Here is a 20,727-nt window from a genome sequence, read left to right as displayed (position 1 = left end):
GGCTGCTGCTCAGGGGGGGGGGCAGAGGGGACCTAAGGTGGGGTTAAGTCCTGAGCTTAGTAGAAGGTGTAGGCCAAGCTGCAGCCTTTGTGTCCTTGGGGGCACCGGTGAGACGATAGCAGAGGGCGGAGCTTCAGTCACCCTCCTCCGTTTCTCCTAGAGCAGTGGTTCTCCACCTTCCTAATGCTGTGACCCTTGAATAGAGTTCCTCATGTGATGGTGACCCCCAACCATAAAATTGTTTTTGTTGCTACTTCATAACTGTCATTTTTCTACTGTTATGAATCATCGTGTACATATCTGATATGGAGGATGTATTTTCTTTGTTATAAATTGAACATGATTAAGCATAATTAAAGCATAGTGATTAATCGCAAAACAATATATAATTATATATTGTGAAATACTTGTGTTTTTCAATAGTCTTAGGTGACCCCTGTGAAAGAGTCGTTCAACCCCCAAAGGGGTCCTGACCCACAGGTGGAGAACCACCGTCTTAGGCAGATGGTCAGCAGGAAGACAAACCACAACTCCATCAAAGCCATTCCTCAGTGGGTAAGAGTCCCCCTCCCCCGACCCAGAGAGAACCCCAGGAGGGTCTGAAGAGCACGCCCCGCCCCGGTGTACAGGGCAGAGGCTCCAGGCCAGTGCACCAGGGACTGCCATGCGGACACCCGGAGGAACAGCGCCGAGGCCACGGGACTATGGAGTGGTGAGGCCGAATGAGCAGCAGATGGGCTGGCTTCTGGGCGCACGGCGGCAGGGTCCACCGGCCCATGTGGCTGAGAGGCCAAGGACAAGGGAGGCATGGGCGTGGCTGCCGCTAAAGAGCAGTGGTGCTGTGGACCCAGGGCTGCCTCTCCCGTCGTCAACGTCTTGGCACTGAATTGCCGCAAGCAGGGAGGGAGGGTCGGTGTCAGCAGAGGGTAAGGAGGCCGGTGTGAGGACGCCTGTCTGACCTGGCCTCCCTCGTGGCCACAGGACAGCCAGAGGACCTCAGCTCGGACCACCGCCACAGCCATTTACCATGCGGGCAGGGGCAGCAGATTAAGGACTGTGCTGCTAGCCAAACTGTCATTAACCCGAACCACCTGGTGGGGTGGGGGAGAGGAGGCAGGCTGTTCCCAGAAGGGTTGAGTCTCAGAAGCACCCCCAAAACACCCATCAGCTGCTCCATGGGAGAAAGAGGAGGTGCCCCCCCAAGATTGACAATCTCCAAACCCTATGGAGCGGGGCTACGCTGTCCGATGGGTTGCTGAGAGTTGATTCCCGGGTGTGGATTTCTGCTTCTTGTTTGCTTTTGCTGAAGGTGCTGGGCTCGTCAGCTGTCCCCTCCTGAGCACCTACCTCCGGTGGGTCTCCTTTTCACACCCGCCCTCCCACCCACCCTCCCAGGCACCTACCACTTGCTTGAGGTTCTTGTGCAGCTGGTCCACGACCACGTGCAGCCCCGAGAGCTCATTGATCATGTGGCCCAGCTCCTCACAGGAGTGCTCGCACACCTGCGGCTTCTTCTCCAGCTGCTGGCCCCCGTACCCTGAGGTGACGTGTGGGTTCAGGTGCAGGGTCTCTGTGTGCTCACTGATGGTGTTGGCCTCTGCTGTGGGAGAAGCACATGAGGGGGTGAGAGAGAGGTCGAGCTCCCTAGGTGGGAGGTGGTGCCTATAGTAGGTCTGGGGTGGCAGGCTGCTAAGTGGGAGTCCCCAGGTGGTTCAAAGGATCAAGCGCTACACCCCTAGTGGGAAGGTTGATGGTTCAAACACACCAGAGGCTCCTTGGGACTCAGACCTGGTGTCGAGCTTTGGAAAGTACCGCCATTCAGCTCTACAGTCCTGCACGGGGCTGCCATGCACCAGAACCCACCTAAGACAACCACAGGAGCAGGTACACCAGGCCTTTCCAGTAGTGACCAGGCTTTCAAAGAGGACCGTCCACTTCCAAATCAGCATGTCATGAGCACGTGGAAACAGAGCAGTACCCCGCCCACTGTCACCGCTCCGGTGCCAGGTTTGTTTTGTCTAATTTCCCAAGACGGATGGCCTTCCACAAGGACGGGGCCCTCCGGATCACATCTTACGCACACGAGAACTAACCTAGACATCCTTCCACTGAAGGAGCATTCCGGCTGTACTCCCAAGACTGAGCTGTCTGTGCTTCTGGCAGCCCACGGCACGCCAGAGAGTCTTCCCAAGACCACAGTCCAAAGATTTCAATCCTGAGGTCTTCCTTGTTCGTTGCCCAACGTTCCCAGGCATAGGAGGAGACTGAAAATACTGTGGCTGGGTGAGGCGCACCTCAGTCCTCAGTGATGTTTCCGCTTGTCAGCATGGTGAGGAAGTTTTATTCGGCGGAGCCCTGAGGATCCAAGCAAGAGGCAATCCCTGGGGGCTTCCTTTGTTTTACTGCATTGGCCACAATGCTGTCTCTTGGTCCAGGAGTGAGCGTTTGGGCGTCCTTTACACGGATTTGCCATCCACACTGAAGGCTGCGGTCCTTGACCTTCAGAACGTTCTTCAGGTCCTGCTCATGTTCAGCAAGTGAGGGGGTGTCGTGCATGTATCTCAGGGTGCCGATTACTCTTCCTCCAATCCTGACGTCCCCAGCTATTTCTATTATCCCACCTTCTCAGATGAGCTGCTCACATGCTCGGGAATGAACAATAAGCTCTCTGATACACATCTTTCCTGATGCTAGACCAGGCGGTAGTCTCTTATTTGGCTTGAAAGGCTGCCTCTCAGTCTATGTGCCTGCTCCACAGGAGCACAACGAAGTATTTTGGAACTCACCTTCTTCTCATTGTTATCCAGAGTCTTCTGAGCCACACAGTCAAATGGTTTTCACAGTCTATAGAACACATGTAAACATCTTTCCGGCCTTCTCTGCTCTCAACAAAGATCCCTCTGAGGTCCCCAGGGAGATCCCTCGTGCCACAGCCCCTCCTAAGTCCAGTGAGAACTTTGGGCAGCTCCCTCTTGATGTACTGCCGCAACCATTTCTGAACCATCATCTGCAATATTGTACTTGCATGTAACATCCGGGTCACCTTTCTTTGGAATGTGCATGGAGATGGGTCTCTTCCGGGAACTTGGTCAGGTAGCTGTCCTCAAAATTCCTTGACCCAGATGGGAAGGTGCTTCCAGTGCTTCGCTGTTGGCTTGTTACAACATTTCCATTGGTATTCCATCCATTTCTGGAGCCTTGCTTTGGATTAATGCCTCCGGGCACCGTGGACGTCTCCCTTCAGTATCATCGGTCTTGATTTGATGCTGTCTCTTGAAGTGGCTGAATGCCAACCAGTTCTTTTTGGTACAGTAACTCTGTACTGCTTCCGCGCCTTCTGATGCATCTTGTATCGTGCCATATTGTGCTCTTAGAGTCCTCCAATATTACAACTGGGGGATTGGATTTCGTCTTCAGTTCTTTCATCTGGAGATGAAATGTTTTCCCTTTTTGGCTTTATAGCTCCTGCTCTTCACCCAGTTCCTTATCATACTTTTTGGCGTCTTCTGAGTTTTCTGCTCAGCTCTTTCCGGCCAGCTTTGCTTCCAGTTGCGTTAGCTGCTCTGTGCACCACAGTAAGGGTCAGCTTCTCTCCTGACGTCCATTTTGATCTCAGACTTCTTTCTTGTCTTTTTAATGACTCTGGGCGTCCTTCATGCACGGTGTTCTTGTGCCCTCCACAGCTCAGCAGGTCTTCCGTCCTTCATGCTCCCTGTGCCCAACTGGTCTCCAGGTGTTCTCCAAGGTATGCGGGGATAGACTCAAAGTCACAGTTTGGCTCTCGTGCCTTGTTTCAGTTTTCTTTAGCTTCAGAATGAACTTACATATGAGTGATGGATGATCTGTTCCGCAGTCAGCTCATTGCCTAGTTTTAGCTGCTGGTGTTGAGCTTCTCCATTGTCTCCTCCAGTCGATGCAGCCAATTACACTCTTGCATATTCCTTCTGCTGAGGTCCATGCTTGTAGTTGCCTTTTATGTTGATGGGGAAGAAAGGTATTTGTAAAGGAGAAGCCACTGGTGTTGCCAAATTCTATTATATGATCTCCAGTTTAATTTCTACTGCCAAGGTCATATTTCCCAACAACTGTTCCTCCCTCTTAATTTCCAACTTTAGAATTCCAATACTCAATAATTAATCAATGAATCTTGATCACATGTTTGGTCAATTTTAAATTAAGGATGTTGGCAGAATTCTTCAGTTCCTTCGCACCTGCTTTGGTGGTTTGCACATGAATTTTAATAAGAGTTGTATCGGCCCTGTGGCATCCTGGTTACATGTTGGGCTGCGACCCACAAGGCCATCAGTTCAGAACCTCCAGCTGCTCCTCAGAAGAAAGACCTGGCTCTCTGCTCCCGTGAAGAGTTCCAGTCCAGAAACTCCCCTGGGGCAGGTCTGCCCCGTGCTGTAGGGCTGCTACGGGGGCACTGATTGGATGGCAGCACGTGTGCTTGCTGTTTGCTTTGCCTGAAGGTGCAGAGATCTTATTCTATCACAGACAGCACTGTACCTCAACACAGAGCTGAGCATGTCCTTTCTGAGGATGGGTGGGATGTCATCCCTCTTGACGCTGTCATTCCCCATATAGGAAACCGTAGGGCCATCGCATTCAAAATGGCAAGACCAGTTCCACTTCAGCTAATTAATGCCTAGAATATCAACCTTCATATATCAGTCCCGTCAATACCATCTTATGTTTGATGTGTCCAACTTGCCTAGATTCCTACTTGGTACATTCCATATGCCAATGATTGATGGTTGTCAATCAACAAATGAAGACCTTCAACCCTTTACTCAATGGAAATCAGTTCTTCCCAGCCACATTTTCGGTGCCTTCCAGCCTGGAGGCCTCGGCCCCCACCACTGCGTCGGATAGTGCTCTGGTGCCGAGCCTGAGGTTTCTAGTGGCTAATCCCTCAGAAGTGGACAGCCTAGTCCTTCTTCTTGGTCAGCTCCAGCCTGGAAGTCTCGCTGAAACCGTTTCCCCTGGGGGATCCTGCTGGGTGTTGCCAGAATAGGGAACAAAGTCAATCTTAGAAGCAATACAAAAAGAATGCACCTGAAATTAGGTTAATGAGATTTCAGCACACTGGTTTTGAGCAGGTGACCAGGAAAGACCAATTGTTAGAAAAGGAATCCTTCTTAATAGTGTAGTCCAGAACCCAATGGGTGCATTTCAATTATGGTGTTGAAAAAATATATTAAAAGGACCGTGGACTACCACAAGAACAAACAAATCTGTATTGAAAGAACTACAAGTAGAATGCTCGTTCGAGCCAAGGATTGTGAGCTGTCAGTTCAAGTACTGGGGCCAGTGATCAGGAGAGACCCAAATCAAGAACCCAGGTGCACTGCCACGGAGCCTACTCTGACCCACAGGGACCCCGTGGGGCAGGCCTGCGCTGGCGGGCTTCCAAGGCTGGGGATCTCCGGTAAAGAGGTTACATCTTTCTCCCTCGGAGACGCCGGTGGTCTTGAACGGCTGACCTTTTGGTAAGCAGCCCGACTTCTAACCTACTACACCTGCAAGAGGCTCCTCCTGAGAGAAGACAGCGTGCTTGTTACAGCGGAAGGCCAGCAGAAAAGAGAAAGACCTTGGACGAAGTGATGGACAACCATGAGCTCCGACCTAGGAGTGGCTGTGGGGGGTGCTGGACCAGGCAGTGTTCTGCTCTGCTGTCCGTGGGCTTGCTGTGACTCAGAGCCGACTCGGTGTCACCTAGCCACAGCCTGCTCACGCAGAATCGTAAAAAGAAGAGCATGTAAATGACATGTCCATCCGGGTGGGTACACATAGAGGTCATCTTCAGTGGATTCTGAATTCATTCCATTCTCAGCGAGTCCCCAAATCACCAACGTAGCCAGACTCCTTACTTCCCTTTTCCTTTAGGAATTATGGGGAAGCAAGTCCACAAATAAAGACTGTGTATCTGCCTGCCTCCTTGCTCGGCCATGAATTCGACTGGCAGAGCGATGAAACTCCCCCACATGACTGAGCTCTGCAGTGCCTCTGCCGGGACCCTCAGTCGTGGAGTAGGGACGCCTTCTCTAGCAGTGTAGGTGGTGCAGTGCGTCCGTCCTTGTGCTGCTGAACACAGATCTGCGGGAGAAAGATGGGGCTGTCTGCTCCTCCAGGAAAGGTGTTGAACCTCAGAAACCACGAGGGGCAGCTCTTTTGTCCTTCAGCGTCACCTGCATCAGGATGGACTTGGGGTAGCGAGTTTGGTTTGGGGGGGCACCCTGTTCCCGTGTGAACAGAGTATGAAGGGCCGTGCCATTGCCAGTCGGAGCAGGTGTTTCTATAAGGTGGTTTTATGTCAATCCCATGTAACCCTTGAGAAACAGAAACAGACTTTTGTTCACAAAGGCCGTAAACATGGAAACAGCGACAGGCCCAGGTGCTTTGAGCCGGAGACAGACGCAAGGCTGAGGAGGTGAGCAAGCCTTTGTCTCGGGTTAGCGTGCACTGGTGGTGCGTCCGGAGACCCGGGATGTACACATCTATGCATGCCTGCTTAGCACTAACACCTCCTTTAATTGTGAAATGCTTCTAGACTCGTTCCAAGAACTACTGACTAGGAGCTGTGCGTCTACAAAGTGCCTATTGTCAGAATATGCTATTGATTAGAAAGTATGTTGAGAGCAAGCACACAAAACCATTTCCATAAAACCAATTATATTTGCCATAGCAAATTAATTTTGTGTGTGTGGCCATCCCTGTGTGTGTATCCATATATGTGCCTATGTGTGTATCCGTGTCCGTGTGTCTGTGTGTACATATGTCCCTGTGTATGTGTCCATGTCCGTGTGTATGTGTCTCTGTGTATCCCTATGTGTGTGTCCATGTATGTGTGTGTGTCCCTGTGTGTATTTATGTGTGTGTGTCCATGTCCATGTGTAAATGTCTCTGTGTGTTCCTGTGTGTGTGTCTGTGTTTGTGACCATTTGTGTGTGTGTGTTTCCGTGTGTGGAGAGAGAGAGACATTATCTCCATGGCCACTGACTCCATTGCTGTGAATGACTTGGCTCCACTCTAGCCCCAAGCCAGCTATAATCCAGCCAACACAGCTTGACACCCCCCCAAGGGTCTGAGCAGCACTGCGGAATGAAGGGCTCCTCCTGGCTGTGCGGCAGACAGCCATGATTCTTCCAAGGCCTTTTGGGCCGCCTTCTAAGGCACAGCTGAGAGTGCTCATTGTTTTCACCCCAGGGTCTCAGGGCAACTAAACCTGCTTGAAATGACCGGGTGGGTCTCTGGGGGTTGGGGCATCCCTGCAGGTCTGTCTTCCCAGTTGTCTTTGTGTAAATATCTGACATTTATATAAACAGATGTCTAGCCACCCCACCCCACTCCCAGCCCCACTCACTGGGGAGGAGCAGGGTGCTCGTTAAGGATCGGGCACACCAGGTGGACCCTAAGACGTAAAGCGAGGTGGGGCCATGTCATGGCGGGGGAAGTGCAGGTTGTGGTTAGGGTTGGGGTTGGGGTTGAGTTGAGTGTCATGGGGTGGGGGCCTGGGCAGCCTCTGGTCCCCTGTGTGGGGGGTATAATGTCTCCTTCCCTTTACTCCAGCTCAGGGTCGGACAGGACAGGGAGCGTGGGATGAGGGGCCCTCAGGGCCTTTCACCACAACAGAGTCCAGCCCAGGGACTCAGTGCGACCTTGTGCCTATGCTAAACAACAGACCAGGGCATTTCACCCCAGGCCTCTGGTGGCCAGCCACACTGAGCAAGCAGTGGTCTGCTCAGCCTCTCGGGAGGCGGTGCCAACGGTGGGGTCTCACCTGGAAGTGAGCAGCCAGACCCTCGAGCTGTCCCGCTGCACTGACCCCACCAACCGTCAATCCTGCAGCTCTGCCCTCCTCAGGTAGACCCTGGGTGACACCTTTGTGTGTGCCATAGCCCACGGTGGGAACCACAAAGTGACCTTGCTGGAGAGCCTCACACAATGAAGCCATTTACCCTCTACCATCTGCCCCATGCCGCGGCCTGCGTGTTGCTGCGAGCATGCAAGAAAGCTGTGTCTCCAGGGTTCCAGGACCCCGCCAGTCCTCCACGCGAGAACCCCCAAGAATCATAGGCCACTGCCCACTGAAGGGGCCCTGGTGGGGGCGGGGGTCACCGGGTGGGCTCACAGCAAGCAGGAGCTGCTCTTCAGGAGAAGGATGGGCCGGCTGCCCCTAATGATCTACAGGCTCCTCTTGAGTCGGCAGTGACTCAAGGGCAGTGAGGGTTGCTGGCCACTGTGGAGGATGAGCCCCGGGTAACAAAGGATTTGAGGCCGTGAGGATCACAGCATGCGGGACCTGGTGGCACCGGGGATCACAGAGCAGGCGGGACCGTGACACTGAGGATCCCAGGCAAGGTGACAGCAAGGATCACAGAGAGACTGGGACCTGGTGACACTGAAGATCAGAGTGCAAGCAGGACCTGGTGGTGCTGGTCCAGTTGTGGACAGAGCTTCCGTGAGCGGAGGCTGGCAACGGGGAGAGGAGAGCTTTTGTCTCGGATTCTGCTGGTCAGGCCTGGGCCAGCCTCCCGGCTTGCCTGCTTACCAGTAGCTCCACTTGGCAGGCAGTGTAGCCTCTTGGTCTCTTTGTCTTTGTTTGTAAAGCAAGGAATTCCCTTTTCATAAAGCGATCCTGAAGATCGTGTGATATATTAAAGGGCTTCACCGCATTCCTACGGGAAAGATCAGGAGACGGCGGGAACATTACGGCTGGAAGGGCCATGGCTGCTGCCTCCGACTGCACTGGGATTCGACTCATCAAACAGCGGACAGAACAGGAATGTGTCCAGAATCGAGCCTGACAAACTTGAGCGTCTTCAAACACCCATGACTTCCAAGAGCTGCATCGTTTCAAATCAGTTTACAGCCAGTGGATTGCAGGGGTGTATAAGGAAAACAGCAAGAAGGTTAAAATCTATGCCAAAGCAATCCTTCACGTAACGTATCATTCAAGGACAACAACTGTTTGTGCGTGTGCGTGTACACACACACACACACACACACACACACAAATAGGATGTCAGTTCGAGACAGGGAAAGGTTTACAGTGTCCAAAACACACCTACCTTCCTGGTTCTGCTGACAACCTTTCTTGCTCAGGACGTCTTCTACGGAATTCTCAAAGACTAGGTACACGTTTTGAAGCAAACCCTGTAACAGTCCACAAAGGGAGAGAGACACAGCTCAGGCTGGGACTCGCGAAGCCAAGCTGCGTAACTGCGGAGAAACACAGGGCGCAGTCTGCGAGCCGCGGCCGCCGTCCCTCCTGAGGGGCGCGCAGCAGGTTTGAAACCCCTTGCACTGATGACCCCCAGCCTGCTGGTTCAGAAGCTGCCTTTTTTGGCATGACCAGAACGTGGGAGTTCAGAGGAAGAAGCTGGGGGAATGATGGTGAGCCCCCAGCTTGGCGGGACATGCCAGGTCCCTGTTCTGGGTGTGCTTCTGCGCACATTGCACGAGGTTCTGTCCTAGCCCGGGACACTGGTGACCACAGGGCCCTTGCGTTTGGCTAGCGGTCTCAGAAGCATCCCCTGGATGTGGGAGCACAGTCAGCAGGTCTCCCAGAGCCTCCCCAGGGTGAGTGGTCAGGCATGGGCTACTGTGGGAGCCAGCATCGCAGTGAGCCAGGTGCACTCCCAGGGACAGGCCACCCACGCTTTTCCAGGACCTTTGCTGACATGACGGAGTCCAGATGCACCCACTGTAAGAGAAGATGACCACCCACTGCAGGGCCTAACTCAGTGCTGCTGGAAAGATCCTCTCCCTAAACACAGTTTTACCACAATGAACATACACCCCAAACAGAAAGAAACGGTCCTCTTCTTAGGAATGGACAGTTTGCCTTCCTATCTTTTCAGTGAGAAAGCTGGGGTTTAGGAACTGTTTCTCGCCCTCCCTCCCCACTGTCAAGTCCACGCCAGCTCAGAGAGCTTGCAGGACAGAGCAGAACTGCCCATGGGTTCCCAGACTCAGGTATTTAGGGGAGCAGAGAATCCTGTCTGTTTCCCACAGAGGCCAGCGAACTGCCCACTGCTTAATCCAGGGTGCTACCAGGGTTCCAGCTACAATAAAATGACGCTAGGATTAACAGAAACATTTGAATGGGGCTCCCTCCCAGACCATCCCACCAGGCCTGGACAGACATCCCTGACCATCTCAGCAGACAAGGGCTGCCCCGCGGACAACTTGCGATTTTGCTCCCTGGCCTAGAGACAGCTGCGTGCGTGGCTGGAGCAGCTGCAAGGGGGTCTCAGTGTATGTGAGAATGTGGCTGTGTGTGGTGTTCGTACATATATGGGAGTGTGTGGGTGTGAATGAAAAATTATGCACAGGGTGTAGTGTGTCATGTGTATGAGCATGCACATGCATGCATGTGAATGAATGCATGTGTAATGGTGTGTATATGTAGTGTGTGTGGTGTATGTCATGCACGCTACCTATGTGTCAGCATGCATGCATGTGTGGGAGCAGATCACTGGTGTGAGGATGCACTTGCTGTGTGTGTCAGGCTTGAGTGTGTGGTGGGTGTGGTGGGTGTGATGGGCGGCACGTGTGTATGGCACACACACGTGTGTGTATGGAGAAACAAGTGTGTGGGCATGATACAGGTCTATGGCATGCATGTGCATGTGTGTGAGTGCATGAGTGGTGTGTGTGGTGTGTTGCACGTGTCCATGGGATATGTGTGCACATGCATGTGTGTGAGTAAATGGGTGGTACCTGTGCAGGGCACACACAGGCAAGTATATGAATGGGCATGGTGTGTGAGGGTCATTGTGTGTGGTGTGTGTTGCATGGTACGTGTGTGGTGTGCACGTGGGTGGGTGGTTGAGAAGTGTGTGTGGCGCGTGGTACCTGTGTGTGCCTGTGAGCGTGAATAAACAAGGGAACCCGGGTCCTCAGGACACACTGGACCCCACTCCACGATGCCGCCCCGCAGCCCGCTCGCCCTGCGCACCCTGAAGTGGCTGTCCCGCGAGGACCCTTTGGCCACGAACATCCTGCTGCCTTCCATCTGGAGCTGCTCGTAGAACGGCTCATCCAGAGGGAAGCTGTCCGTCAGGTCGCAGCCCACGTACAGGCTGTAGGTCTCGCCGGTCACCTGCACCGTGATGTTCTTCCACTGTGAGTCGGCCAGCCCCACGTCCTCCAGGGAGATCATGTGCTGTGCCCCATCGGTCCAGTACGTGAGGTCCAGGGAGTCGGCCAGGCCATTGGAGACAATCTCGAACTGCCGCTGCGTGGTGCCCGGGCCCTCCAGGGCCAGCAGTGTGCCCCGGGACTTCCGGTCCTGCTTCAGGCTGGCCACCAGGAAGAAGCCTTCCCGCTGCCGCATCAGCTCGGCCACCATGCTGAGGTGGGCCGCGTTCACTGGCGGGAGGTAGTCGAATCGCACAAAGCGGTAGGCCGGCAGGTTGGGGTCCGGGCCCCGGAACTGCTTGGCACCAATGGTTTTGCGGTTTATGTTGCTGATGCGGAAAAGGTCGAAGGAAGTGTCATCCTCATCCCAGGTGGCAGCTGCCAGAGAGGACGACGACAAAGAGGTTAAAGCACGGTCAGCTCTCTACACTCAGAGCACAGCCCCGTGCACAGCAGATGTGCACACTCACCCTGTGTTTACACTCGGAGCACAGCCCCGTGCACAGCAGATGTGCACACTCACCCTGTGTTTACACTCGGAGCAAAGCCCCGTGCACAGCAGATGTGCACACTTACCCTGTGTTTACACTCAGAGCACAGCCCCGTGCACAGCAGATGTGCACACTCACCCTGTGTTTACACTCGGAGCACAGCCCCGTGCACAACAGATGTGCGCACTCACCCTGTGTTTACACTCGGAGCACAGCCCCGTGCACAACAGATGTGCGCACTCACCCTGTGTTTGCACTCGGAGCACAGCCCCGTGCACAACAGATGTGCACACTCACCCTGTGTTTACACTCGGAGCACAGCCCTGTGCACAGTGGATGTGCACACTCAGTCTATACTTACACTCGGAGCACAGCCCCGTGCACAACAGATGTGAACACTCAGTCTATACTTACACTCGGAACACAGCCCTGTACACAACAGATGTGCACACTCAGTCTGTATTTAACACTAAGCTCAGTTCCATGCACAACAGATGCACACACTCACCCTGTCTTTACACTCAGAGAGCAGCCCCATGCACAACAGATGTGCACACTCAGTCTGTATGTTACATCTCCACCTCTCTTCTTACAAGGATGCCAAAACTATGGTGCAAAAGCAAGCCAGTCCTCTGTTTTGGCTTCCTGGGCTGCACAAACAGGTCACTCTCCAATAGCCACCCAAAGCTTGGTGGTTCAAACACACCCTGGGGTGCCTGGTGGGGAGGACTGGCCATCTGCTTCCAAAAGGACCCCGTCGTGAGGACAATGTTGGTCCCTCTTGTCTTCTCCTAACGTGGTGTCGTCGTGGGTCAGAGTGAGTGCCACAGCAAGTGGGCATGTGGCTAGGTGGGTGGGTGGGAGATAGTAGTAAGTGATAGGTAGGTGGGTGACTGAGAGGGTGTGTGGGTAGATGCTACATAGTTAAGTGGTAAGTAGGTTAGTGGGTGGGTGGCTAAGTAGGTAGCTAGGTGGTGGGTAGGTAGGTAGGCAGTAGGTAGGTAGATGATAGATGGGCAAGCATGTAGGTAGGTAGGTGGTAGGTAGGTAGATAGATAGGTAAGTGGGTGCATAGGTGTAGGTATATAAATTGGTAGGTGAATAAGTGGATAGATGGGTAGATAGGCAGGCATGGAGCTAGGCAGGTAGGTAGTAGGTAGTTAGGTGGATAGGTAGATAGAAAGGTAAGTATGTAGATAGGTGAGTAGGTGGTAGGTAACTAGATAGATAGGTAGCTGGTAGATAAGTGATTAAGTCAGTAGGTAGGTAGGTGAGCAGGTGAATAGGTTAGTGGATGGGCAGATAAGTAGGTTGGTGGGAGGCAGATGTGGGAGTGGGTAGTTAGGTAGACAGGTAGGTCAGTAAGTAGGTGGATAAGTGTATGTAGGTAGGTAAGTAGGTGGATGGGTAGGTGCGTAAGTAGGTGGTAGGCAGGCATGTAACTGGGTAAGCAGATAGCTGGTAGATAAGTGATTAAGTCAGTAGGTGGGTAAGTAAGTGAGCAGGTGGGTAAGTTGTTAGGTAAGTAGGTAGGTGGGTGGGTAGGTGAGTAGGTTGGGGGGAGGTCGTGTGGGGGTGGGTAGGTAGGTAGACAGGTAGGTGAGTAGATGGGTGGGTAGGTGAGTGGGTAAGTGGGTCGGTGGTAGGTGGGTATACTCCATCTCAGGGGTGTGAACATGTGTCCATAGAATACCCGCTGTCCTATCATGGTCTCCTCACAGTGCCGGACTCTGAACTCCTCTGCCTACTCCCTCGCTGCGTTTCCTCCCAGCCACCGTGCACCCACCCTTCCCATGCGGCTATTGCTCAGGGGGAGTTACAGAAAGAAATCCGTAGTATTTAACTCAGGGACTGATGAATGTACAGAAAGCAGCTGCATTACATCAGGGAGGTCCCCTGAAGACCGGTCAGCTTGTTGGGGGCCATGCTGTGGATGGCAGTGGCAGCAACCCCTGGACTCAGTTCTCCGTGGCGAGGCATGTGGGCAATTTTACGTGTCAGCTGGACTGGCTAAGGCTCTCCACCAGTTGTCCAGACACTGCTCTGGTCGCTGTTCATTGTTTCATGATGTAATCTAGTGTGGTGACCTAACTGTTGTCCACAAGATAGCAAAGCACACTGTCAGTCAGTCGAACAGGAGCTTCTGCCTGGTGAGCTAGCTCTGCCTCTAGACCATCAGTGGACTTGTCGAAGCATGCGCGCTCTCTCTCTCCCACTCCCCCTCGCTCTCTCCTCCTCCGCACTTTTTCCATTCACCTGACGGACAGATCCAGACAGATCCAGGGGAGCCAGCCGGGAGAGCCCTCCCACCTGATTCACAGTGGTAAGAGCTGCTACCTCTGGACAGACCTTCCCCTCTCGAAGCCTGTGTAAGAGAATCTTCAAGAAATGAACGGGTTTATGTCCCCATCCAAGCTGCTGCCAGGAGGGTTAACAGAACTCAACAAAACCCTAAAATTAAAAAAAATTCAAAAGCAGTTACTTGACAAGATGTTTAAACAAAGCTTAACGTTCCACCTGGCAGCCAACAAGTTGGAACATCTAGTGCACAGTGTGGCTGGGAGAAGCCGGCGTGCAGCTTTCTGAGCTCTGTGCGGCAGCCAGCATGCCCAGATCCTTGGAAGTAATTAAGGCACTTGGCTTGGCGGTTCTGCTGGAAAATGTCCTGAGGACATGATCACAAATGTCTGAAGATGTATTCACAGCACATGCCGCATGGGAAAGCAAAAGGAGCAATGTAGGAGGGGTGGTCTGGACATAGCTGGGGATGGCATCTAGCCATTAAAAATAATGCGTAAGGAAATCAACTTATGGGAAACCATTTATGGTATGTCTTTCATTAGAAGAATTCAAAACCCCGAAACTCAGAGCTATTGAATCAACTCCAAACTCATAGCTTTAAATTGTTACAGGAGCTGACAGCCTCATCTCTCCCCAGCACAGCAGCGGTGGGTTCGAACCACCGACTTTGTGGTTCAGCAGGGCATTGTCTCACCGAGCACACCACGAGGCCTCCTTGGTGAGGCGCCAGTGGAAAGGAGCAAAGCTCGGCAATACTAAATATTGCAGGTGCTGCGGACATGGGATCGAGAGAGGAGCTGTCCGTTCACAGCATTCTCAGTTGTTTCTCGCGCCGCATCCTCAAAAGGAAGTGTGTCTTGGGTTTAGGGGGAGGCTAGCTGGCAGGTGCATCTGCTCTGTCCACTCTGGTCTTTGAGGAGAAGGCCGGGCACACTCACCTTGAAAGACTCGGGACACCCACAGAACCAGCAGGGCCAGCCGCCGGAGCATCCTGCGTCCTAGGAGAAACCACCCTGGTCAGTGCTAAACACACCACTCTGCCCCCCTGACCACGTGCCGCCTGTGGCCAGCGCGACTCCCCAAGACCCCGCTCGAGGGAGTGATGCTGCCAGACCTGCGCCATTGGCTGTGGGTCGACTGTGGTGTCCCACCGTGTTGCACTGCAGGTGCTCAGACGGGGATCACCAGGCCTTTCCACCTCGTGCACTTAGGCTAGAAGCTCTGCTGAAACCGCTCAGGGTGACAGCACACCCAAACTGCCCACACACACAGACAGGTGTCAGGCAAGGCGGAGGGGCCTCGTGCAGGGAAGGTGATCTATCCGCTCTAGTTGTAGAATCCTTACCTAAAGAAGCTGCAGTGAAGGGGGTGTGGGAAGCCAGAATGTGGATAAGAAATTTGCTTTTCAAAATCTTCTAGCGGCAGGAATTAGTCATTGGATAATCCCTGCTGACAGACACTGCTCATCACAGCCAAGGATCAGCCCCACCCAGGCCTCCTAAGGACACACGGGGTGCACAGTGTGAGTCCATTGTGTAGAGGAGAAGGTAGAGGCTTGGCAAAGCTAAGAATTCACCCAGAGCCATGCTGCCCATCAGCAGTACGAGGAGGACGCTTGAATGTGGACTAGGCATTGGATGACTAGCCCCCGGGTCAGCGGTCCAATTCACCAATCCTTCCACTTGAAGAAGGCCGAAGCTAGCTGCTCCCCTACAGATGGGTAGTCTTATAAGCCCAGGGAGGATTGCTACCAGTCAGGGTTGGTTTCATAGCATTGGGTTTGCTTGGGGTGGAAGTATTTGCACGCATACACGTACATAAGGGGGCTTCAAAAATACAAGGGGAAATTCCATTTTTTTCATATGATTTGTCTATGAACTTGTCAGAGCCCCTTCCAGCATGTGTGGGCAGGCACGGCCCTGGCTCTACCCCAGCCTCCTGCACACACACGCAGCCAGAGCCCACCGCCATCAGGCTGATCTGACTCACCGCAAGTTTCTACAGGGCTTCTGAGCCTTAGCATCTTTATAAGAGCAGACAGCCTCGTCTTTCTCCTGAGCAGTGGCTGGTGGGTTTGAACCACTGACTTTAGGTTAGCAGACCAGTGCTTCTCCCACTGCACCACCAGGGTTCCTTACATATGCATGTGCATACACAGCCACAAACATCTGCATATGCAACACAGACATAAACACATCTGCATATGCATACACAAGCACACACGACTGCATAAACATACACAGACACATATCTGCATATGCATACACAGACACGCGCATCTGCATATGCATATACACATCTGCATATGCATACACATACACTCAGGCATGGATACTGGTGAAAATCCAAGAAAGAGGCTATGTGTAACTTAATTAAATGAAATAAAGACTGCCTGCATTTGAAACTAAGCAGTAACTTAATTTGGTGTGGCATCTTTACGAAAATCATGTTTCATTTGGCGATGCTTTTGCCCCAATTTTGCTGTTTCTCTTCCAGGCCTGTTTTCCATTCCTGGGGACTGTGAGCTGGCCTGGGGCCCCGGCCCTCGGGCCTCAGGCCAGCACACAAGGCAGGAGGCTGGGCCGGAGCCAGGCTGCAGCCTCAACCCTGCCCAACTCAGGCCTCTGGCCGGCCCGGGAGGCACGGACTCAACCCCTAGACCCTTCCAGGAACCTGTGTTCCTGGCTCAGTGCTAGTCCACGTTTAGACTAGTGAAGCTCACTGGCTCTTCCACATGAAAGAAAACCATCTCTCAGTCTATTCGGGACTTTGGAAAGCCAGCCCTCAGGAACATAGAATACTCCAAACAGGCAAGAGGGATCCCTGTGTGACCCCCGGGAGCCTCTCAGGTCTCCAGCTGTGATCGACACAGTGCTAGATGCCAACAAGCCTCCCTGGTGGCACCGTGGGTTAAGTGCCAGGCGTGGCCCGCAAGGTCGGCGTTTCAACCTCCGCAGCATCCCCACCGAAGGATGAGGCTGTCAGTTTGTGCGATGAGCTCCTCCTGGAGAATTGCACACAGCAGTGGGCTGGGCTGGACGTGGGGGCAGTCAGTTGGATGTCTGAGGAGACGTGAAGAAATCTGGGTCCGTAGGAGGTGCTGGCGGCACGTGGGGTTCAGTGCTGGGCTGGCAAACTCAAGATCAGTGCTCCTAACCCCCTGTCTGCTCCCGTGCAGAGGGACAGTCTCAGACACCCTGGGAAACAGCTCTGCTCTGTCCTGTAGGGTCGCTCTGGGTCGGAGGGGCTGATTGGGCTCGAGCAAAGCCCTCCTGCACTCCCAGATCGGGCATGTACGTGCACTCTCCCACGGCAGGTAGCAGGAGGAGGAAGCTGCGCTGTGCCGGGCAAGCCCTCTATGCCCCTGTGCCTCAGTCTCCTCCCCGCCAGGGGAAAATGTCAAAGAAGAGCCCCGCCGGTGGCTGGGGTGAGAGGCCATCAACTTGAAGTGCCCTGACTTCAATGTTTAACTCGCCGGGTAGTGCAGCCCGGCCTGCCAGTCTCTGTGGAAAAGCCATGCATGCCTGCACACCTCCGAAGCAGTCATTCTACCACAACCTTCTGACACGGTCAAAAACCAGACTCACGGCCTCCGAGCCGACCACGAGGTACGGTGCGGTTGGTGTCATGAAATGCCGTGCTCTGGCAGAGGGACAACAAAGGCTGTCCTGGGAGAAGGGCAGCCAGCCCGCTCCTTAGAGGTGAGGATGGATGTGTTCCCGGGAGGAACCTGGCCCTGCAGAAGGACACTGTGCTAGTTAAGATGGAGGGCCAGTGAGCAATAGGAAGGATCCCATGAGAGGGCATGACATGGTGGCTGCAACATGGGCTCAAAACAGCCCGACGCTGAGGATCGGCAGTGGTCCCTTCTCTCGTGCGTCAGAGCCGACTGGACGGCACCTGACCACAGCGGCAGGAAGAACGACTATCCATGTGGCTTCGTAGGGGGACGCAGTGAGCCAGGTAAACTCCTGCACCCGCAAGAGCCCCTGGCTCAGCAGAGCACCGCAGGGTGGTTTTAAAGGGACAATGGGCAGCAGGGGGGCAGGGAGGGGTGTCCCCCTAACCTTCTGCCTTCTGGTTGTCTGGTCAATTTTTATTTCCCCCTGATAAAAATCCCCTCCCCGGAGCCGCCCCCCCAGAAGGCGAGTCTCAGCGCGGGGCCAGCAGGAAAGTGAGTCCTCACTGGCCAGGCCAAGCCGCCTGCCATGGTCCCTCTCAAGCTCATGTGCTGCCAGTGTCAGCGGGCAGCGCTTGCCAAGTGAGTCACGGCTCTCGGGATTGTCATAACAACAGCAGTGACCAAGGCACAGACAGCGCTGTCCCGCAGCTATGGTGGCTCCCTCGGGGCTCCCCAGGCTCTGCCGGCCCCTGCTGATCATCGGCTGGCAGCAAGGACAGAAGGCAAGGGGGGGTCAGCCCAGCCTTTCTCCTCCAGACCCTCACAAAGCTGCAAAGAGCTTTTCCTCCGCCACGAGCAAGAGGGACTTGGCCAAGAGGCATGGAGAACCTCCAAGCTAGGGGGTCGGGAGGGGGGCGGCCAGGAGGGGCTGTGGTACCCAGGCAGTGGGCATGGGCGAGCGGGTACAAGTAGGAGAGTGCCCACACGGGGTGACACGCACGGTCACCAGAGGCACAGAGCCATCTGTCCAAGAATGTTCCCGCCCCAGAGCCAACCCCTCTGCCAGGGAGTGAGCTCTGACCCGTTGCCAGCCTCGCGGGCGCCTCGGAGGCTGCAGGTCCATCCGAGAGACAGCGGCTCACCTTCCTGCTGGGGACGGTCAACTGTTCAGGAAGCAGCCAGGGTCTAACCGGTGTGGCATCTGAGGAACCCTGCTGGCCGTGTAAACAGTCACCTTTCAGATGATGCACACGGCTTTAAGCAGTCCCTGCAGGCGGGTGGGTAGGCGTGCGTCAACTCCCGCTAGTTGGCAGGCACCTCCCGCCCGGCCCAGATCTGCTACCGAGCGGTATGCAAGCTGCCCCCAGAACCCTTACATGGCTGCCCAGGCTGCTCCACGCACCCCTGCACTGGCCCCAGCTGAGAGTGACACCGGGACTCTCTGGGACCCTGCCCCTCGGAGGGGTCTGCTCGGGTGAGTCCCCACAGGCTCAGAGCCCGGAGGACCAGCCCCAGGCAGCTGGGAGCTCTGAGTGTCAAGTCCACTACTGTGCTCCGATCCAGTCCCTGGATGAACAAGCACCCTGCCTGGAGGTGGCCTCAGGCATGTAGAGACATGGCCCTCCTCAGGTTGCCCATCTCTGCTGTAAGTAGCCCTGTTTCCTCTAGGACCCACACAGGCATTTGGAAACCACAAGAGAGTGCCCTGGTTTGCTACAGGAGCCCCCGAGCCAGCCTACCTGGTGCTTTGTGGCTGGCGTGTCAAGAAGCAAGCCCGAGAGACAGCGATGGTGGCAGGCACTCAGGGGCCCCAGGGTGCACAGGGCTGGCTCCACAACTCGGCTACTGCTCTCTTATATGCACCCCGGGTGTGGGGACCCGCTGGATTCAGCCTTCTGAGGACTGACATCAGGCCGGCCCTCAGCCCACCATTTGCTCCAGTACCTGCAGCAAGAGGCCAAGTCCAGCCCTCTGCTGGCCGGCCCGCCCTCCCTCTCAGTCAGAGGGGCCAGTGGGGCGGGACACAGGGGCGGGACGTCTCCCTCGGCCTCCCTGGTCCCCCTCAGGAAATAAGGGGCTATAAATAAAGCTCGCAGGCTGGTCTGGAACTAACCTTGTGCTCAAGGAAAGAATGCAAGCCTGGGGCTTCCGTGACAGCTGGGCTCAGAGCAGGCTGAGGTGGCCAGGGGGCTTGGTGTGGCATAGAGGGACCTGTGTGCTCAGGGAGGAATAGGCTGGGTATCCACAGAGTGCCCCCCCAACCCCCCCCACACACACACAGGGTTCCAGTGATCATGTGCAGAAACTGCAGCCAGTCTGGAAGTCTTCTTGCTTCTTCCAGATGTGAGCTGGCTGTGTCCCCCTGCTGCACTGGAAATGGGTCATCCACTTAGCACGGACCCCGGAGCCCTGGGTGCCTGGCTGAGCCTGTGGGGTGTCACGTCTCATTGTTATAGCTCTGGCGAGGGGGGCACTCTGTTATGCTGACTTCGGCAGGATAAAGGTGAGAAGCAGAAATTACTCCACCCCCACCCCCCACACCAGCTCTCAAGTGAGAGGTCCCTCCTGGGTGCTGGACAAGGACAGTGGACAAGTGGACACAGCCTTACCCAGCAGGGCACAGGCTTCAGGTCCAGGGGCTGGACTGCTCCAGGGGCGCTGTGCAGCAGGGCACAGGATTGCTCTCAGTCGGAGACAACTGTGATCCTGAGAGAGTGCCCCAGGCTGTGTGCGAGCAGAGAGGCAGAGAAAGCAGGCAGAGATGCGGAGGAGGGGCCCCAGAGACTGCAGAGACGTGTCCTTGGCAGGGATGCGTGAGTGGGTGGAGAGAGACAAAGAGCAGGGGAGAGATGGAGAGAGAGGCTGGGGAGAGAGACTGAAAGGAGAGATAAGAGAGTCAGAGAAAAGGAAGGAGACAGAAAGAGACATTAGGGGAGAGAGGCAGAGAGGACAGACAGAGGCAGAGAGGGACCACGTGAAGGACCACGTGCTACTGCTCCCGAGCACCCCAGAAGCACGTATTCTGTGGTCAACTCCCTGTCCCCAGCTGCTGGACAGCAGGAAAACCTTGCACAGAGGGCAGGAGAGAGAGCGTGTCCCTCCCGGGTGAGGTAGTACTGACTCTGATGGCCAGCAGGCTGGGTGGGACAGCATCCTCGCCGGAAT

The 20,727-nt window shown here is 54.6% G+C and overlaps 1 protein-coding gene across 3 annotated transcripts in view; it reads right to left on the bottom strand.

Moving 5' to 3' along the window:
- Positions 1 to 19,433, bottom strand: part of THBS2 (thrombospondin 2) — a 48,050-nt gene extending 28,617 nt beyond the window's left edge. The window contains exons 1-6 of one of the 3 annotated variants that reach the window (XM_045294441.1): positions 19,302 to 19,433; positions 18,705 to 18,773; positions 14,879 to 14,938; positions 10,967 to 11,526; positions 9,075 to 9,159; positions 1,404 to 1,600 (exon numbers count right to left, since the gene is read on the bottom strand). In XM_045294441.1, coding sequence (XP_045150376.1) covers positions 1,404 to 1,600; positions 9,075 to 9,159; positions 10,967 to 11,526; positions 14,879 to 14,930 — 894 coding nt within the window. In that variant the 5' untranslated portion in view covers positions 14,931 to 14,938; positions 18,705 to 18,773; positions 19,302 to 19,433. The remainder of the gene's footprint in view (positions 1 to 1,403; positions 1,601 to 9,074; positions 9,160 to 10,966; positions 11,527 to 14,878; positions 14,939 to 18,704; positions 18,774 to 19,301) is intronic. The other 2 variants (XM_045294440.1, XM_045294442.1) reach the window with 2 other exon arrangements.
- Between the last annotated feature and the right edge of the window lie 1,294 nt (positions 19,434 to 20,727).

The sequence above is a fragment of the Echinops telfairi genome, unplaced genomic scaffold (assembly GCF_000313985.2).
Source record: "Echinops telfairi isolate 266 unplaced genomic scaffold, ASM31398v2 ScPeMD7_3533;HRSCAF=4204_0, whole genome shotgun sequence".
Taxonomy (NCBI): domain Eukaryota; kingdom Metazoa; phylum Chordata; class Mammalia; order Afrosoricida; family Tenrecidae; genus Echinops; species Echinops telfairi.
Note: the sequence above shows the minus strand (reverse complement) of the source record. Positions and strands in the feature narration are given on the sequence as shown.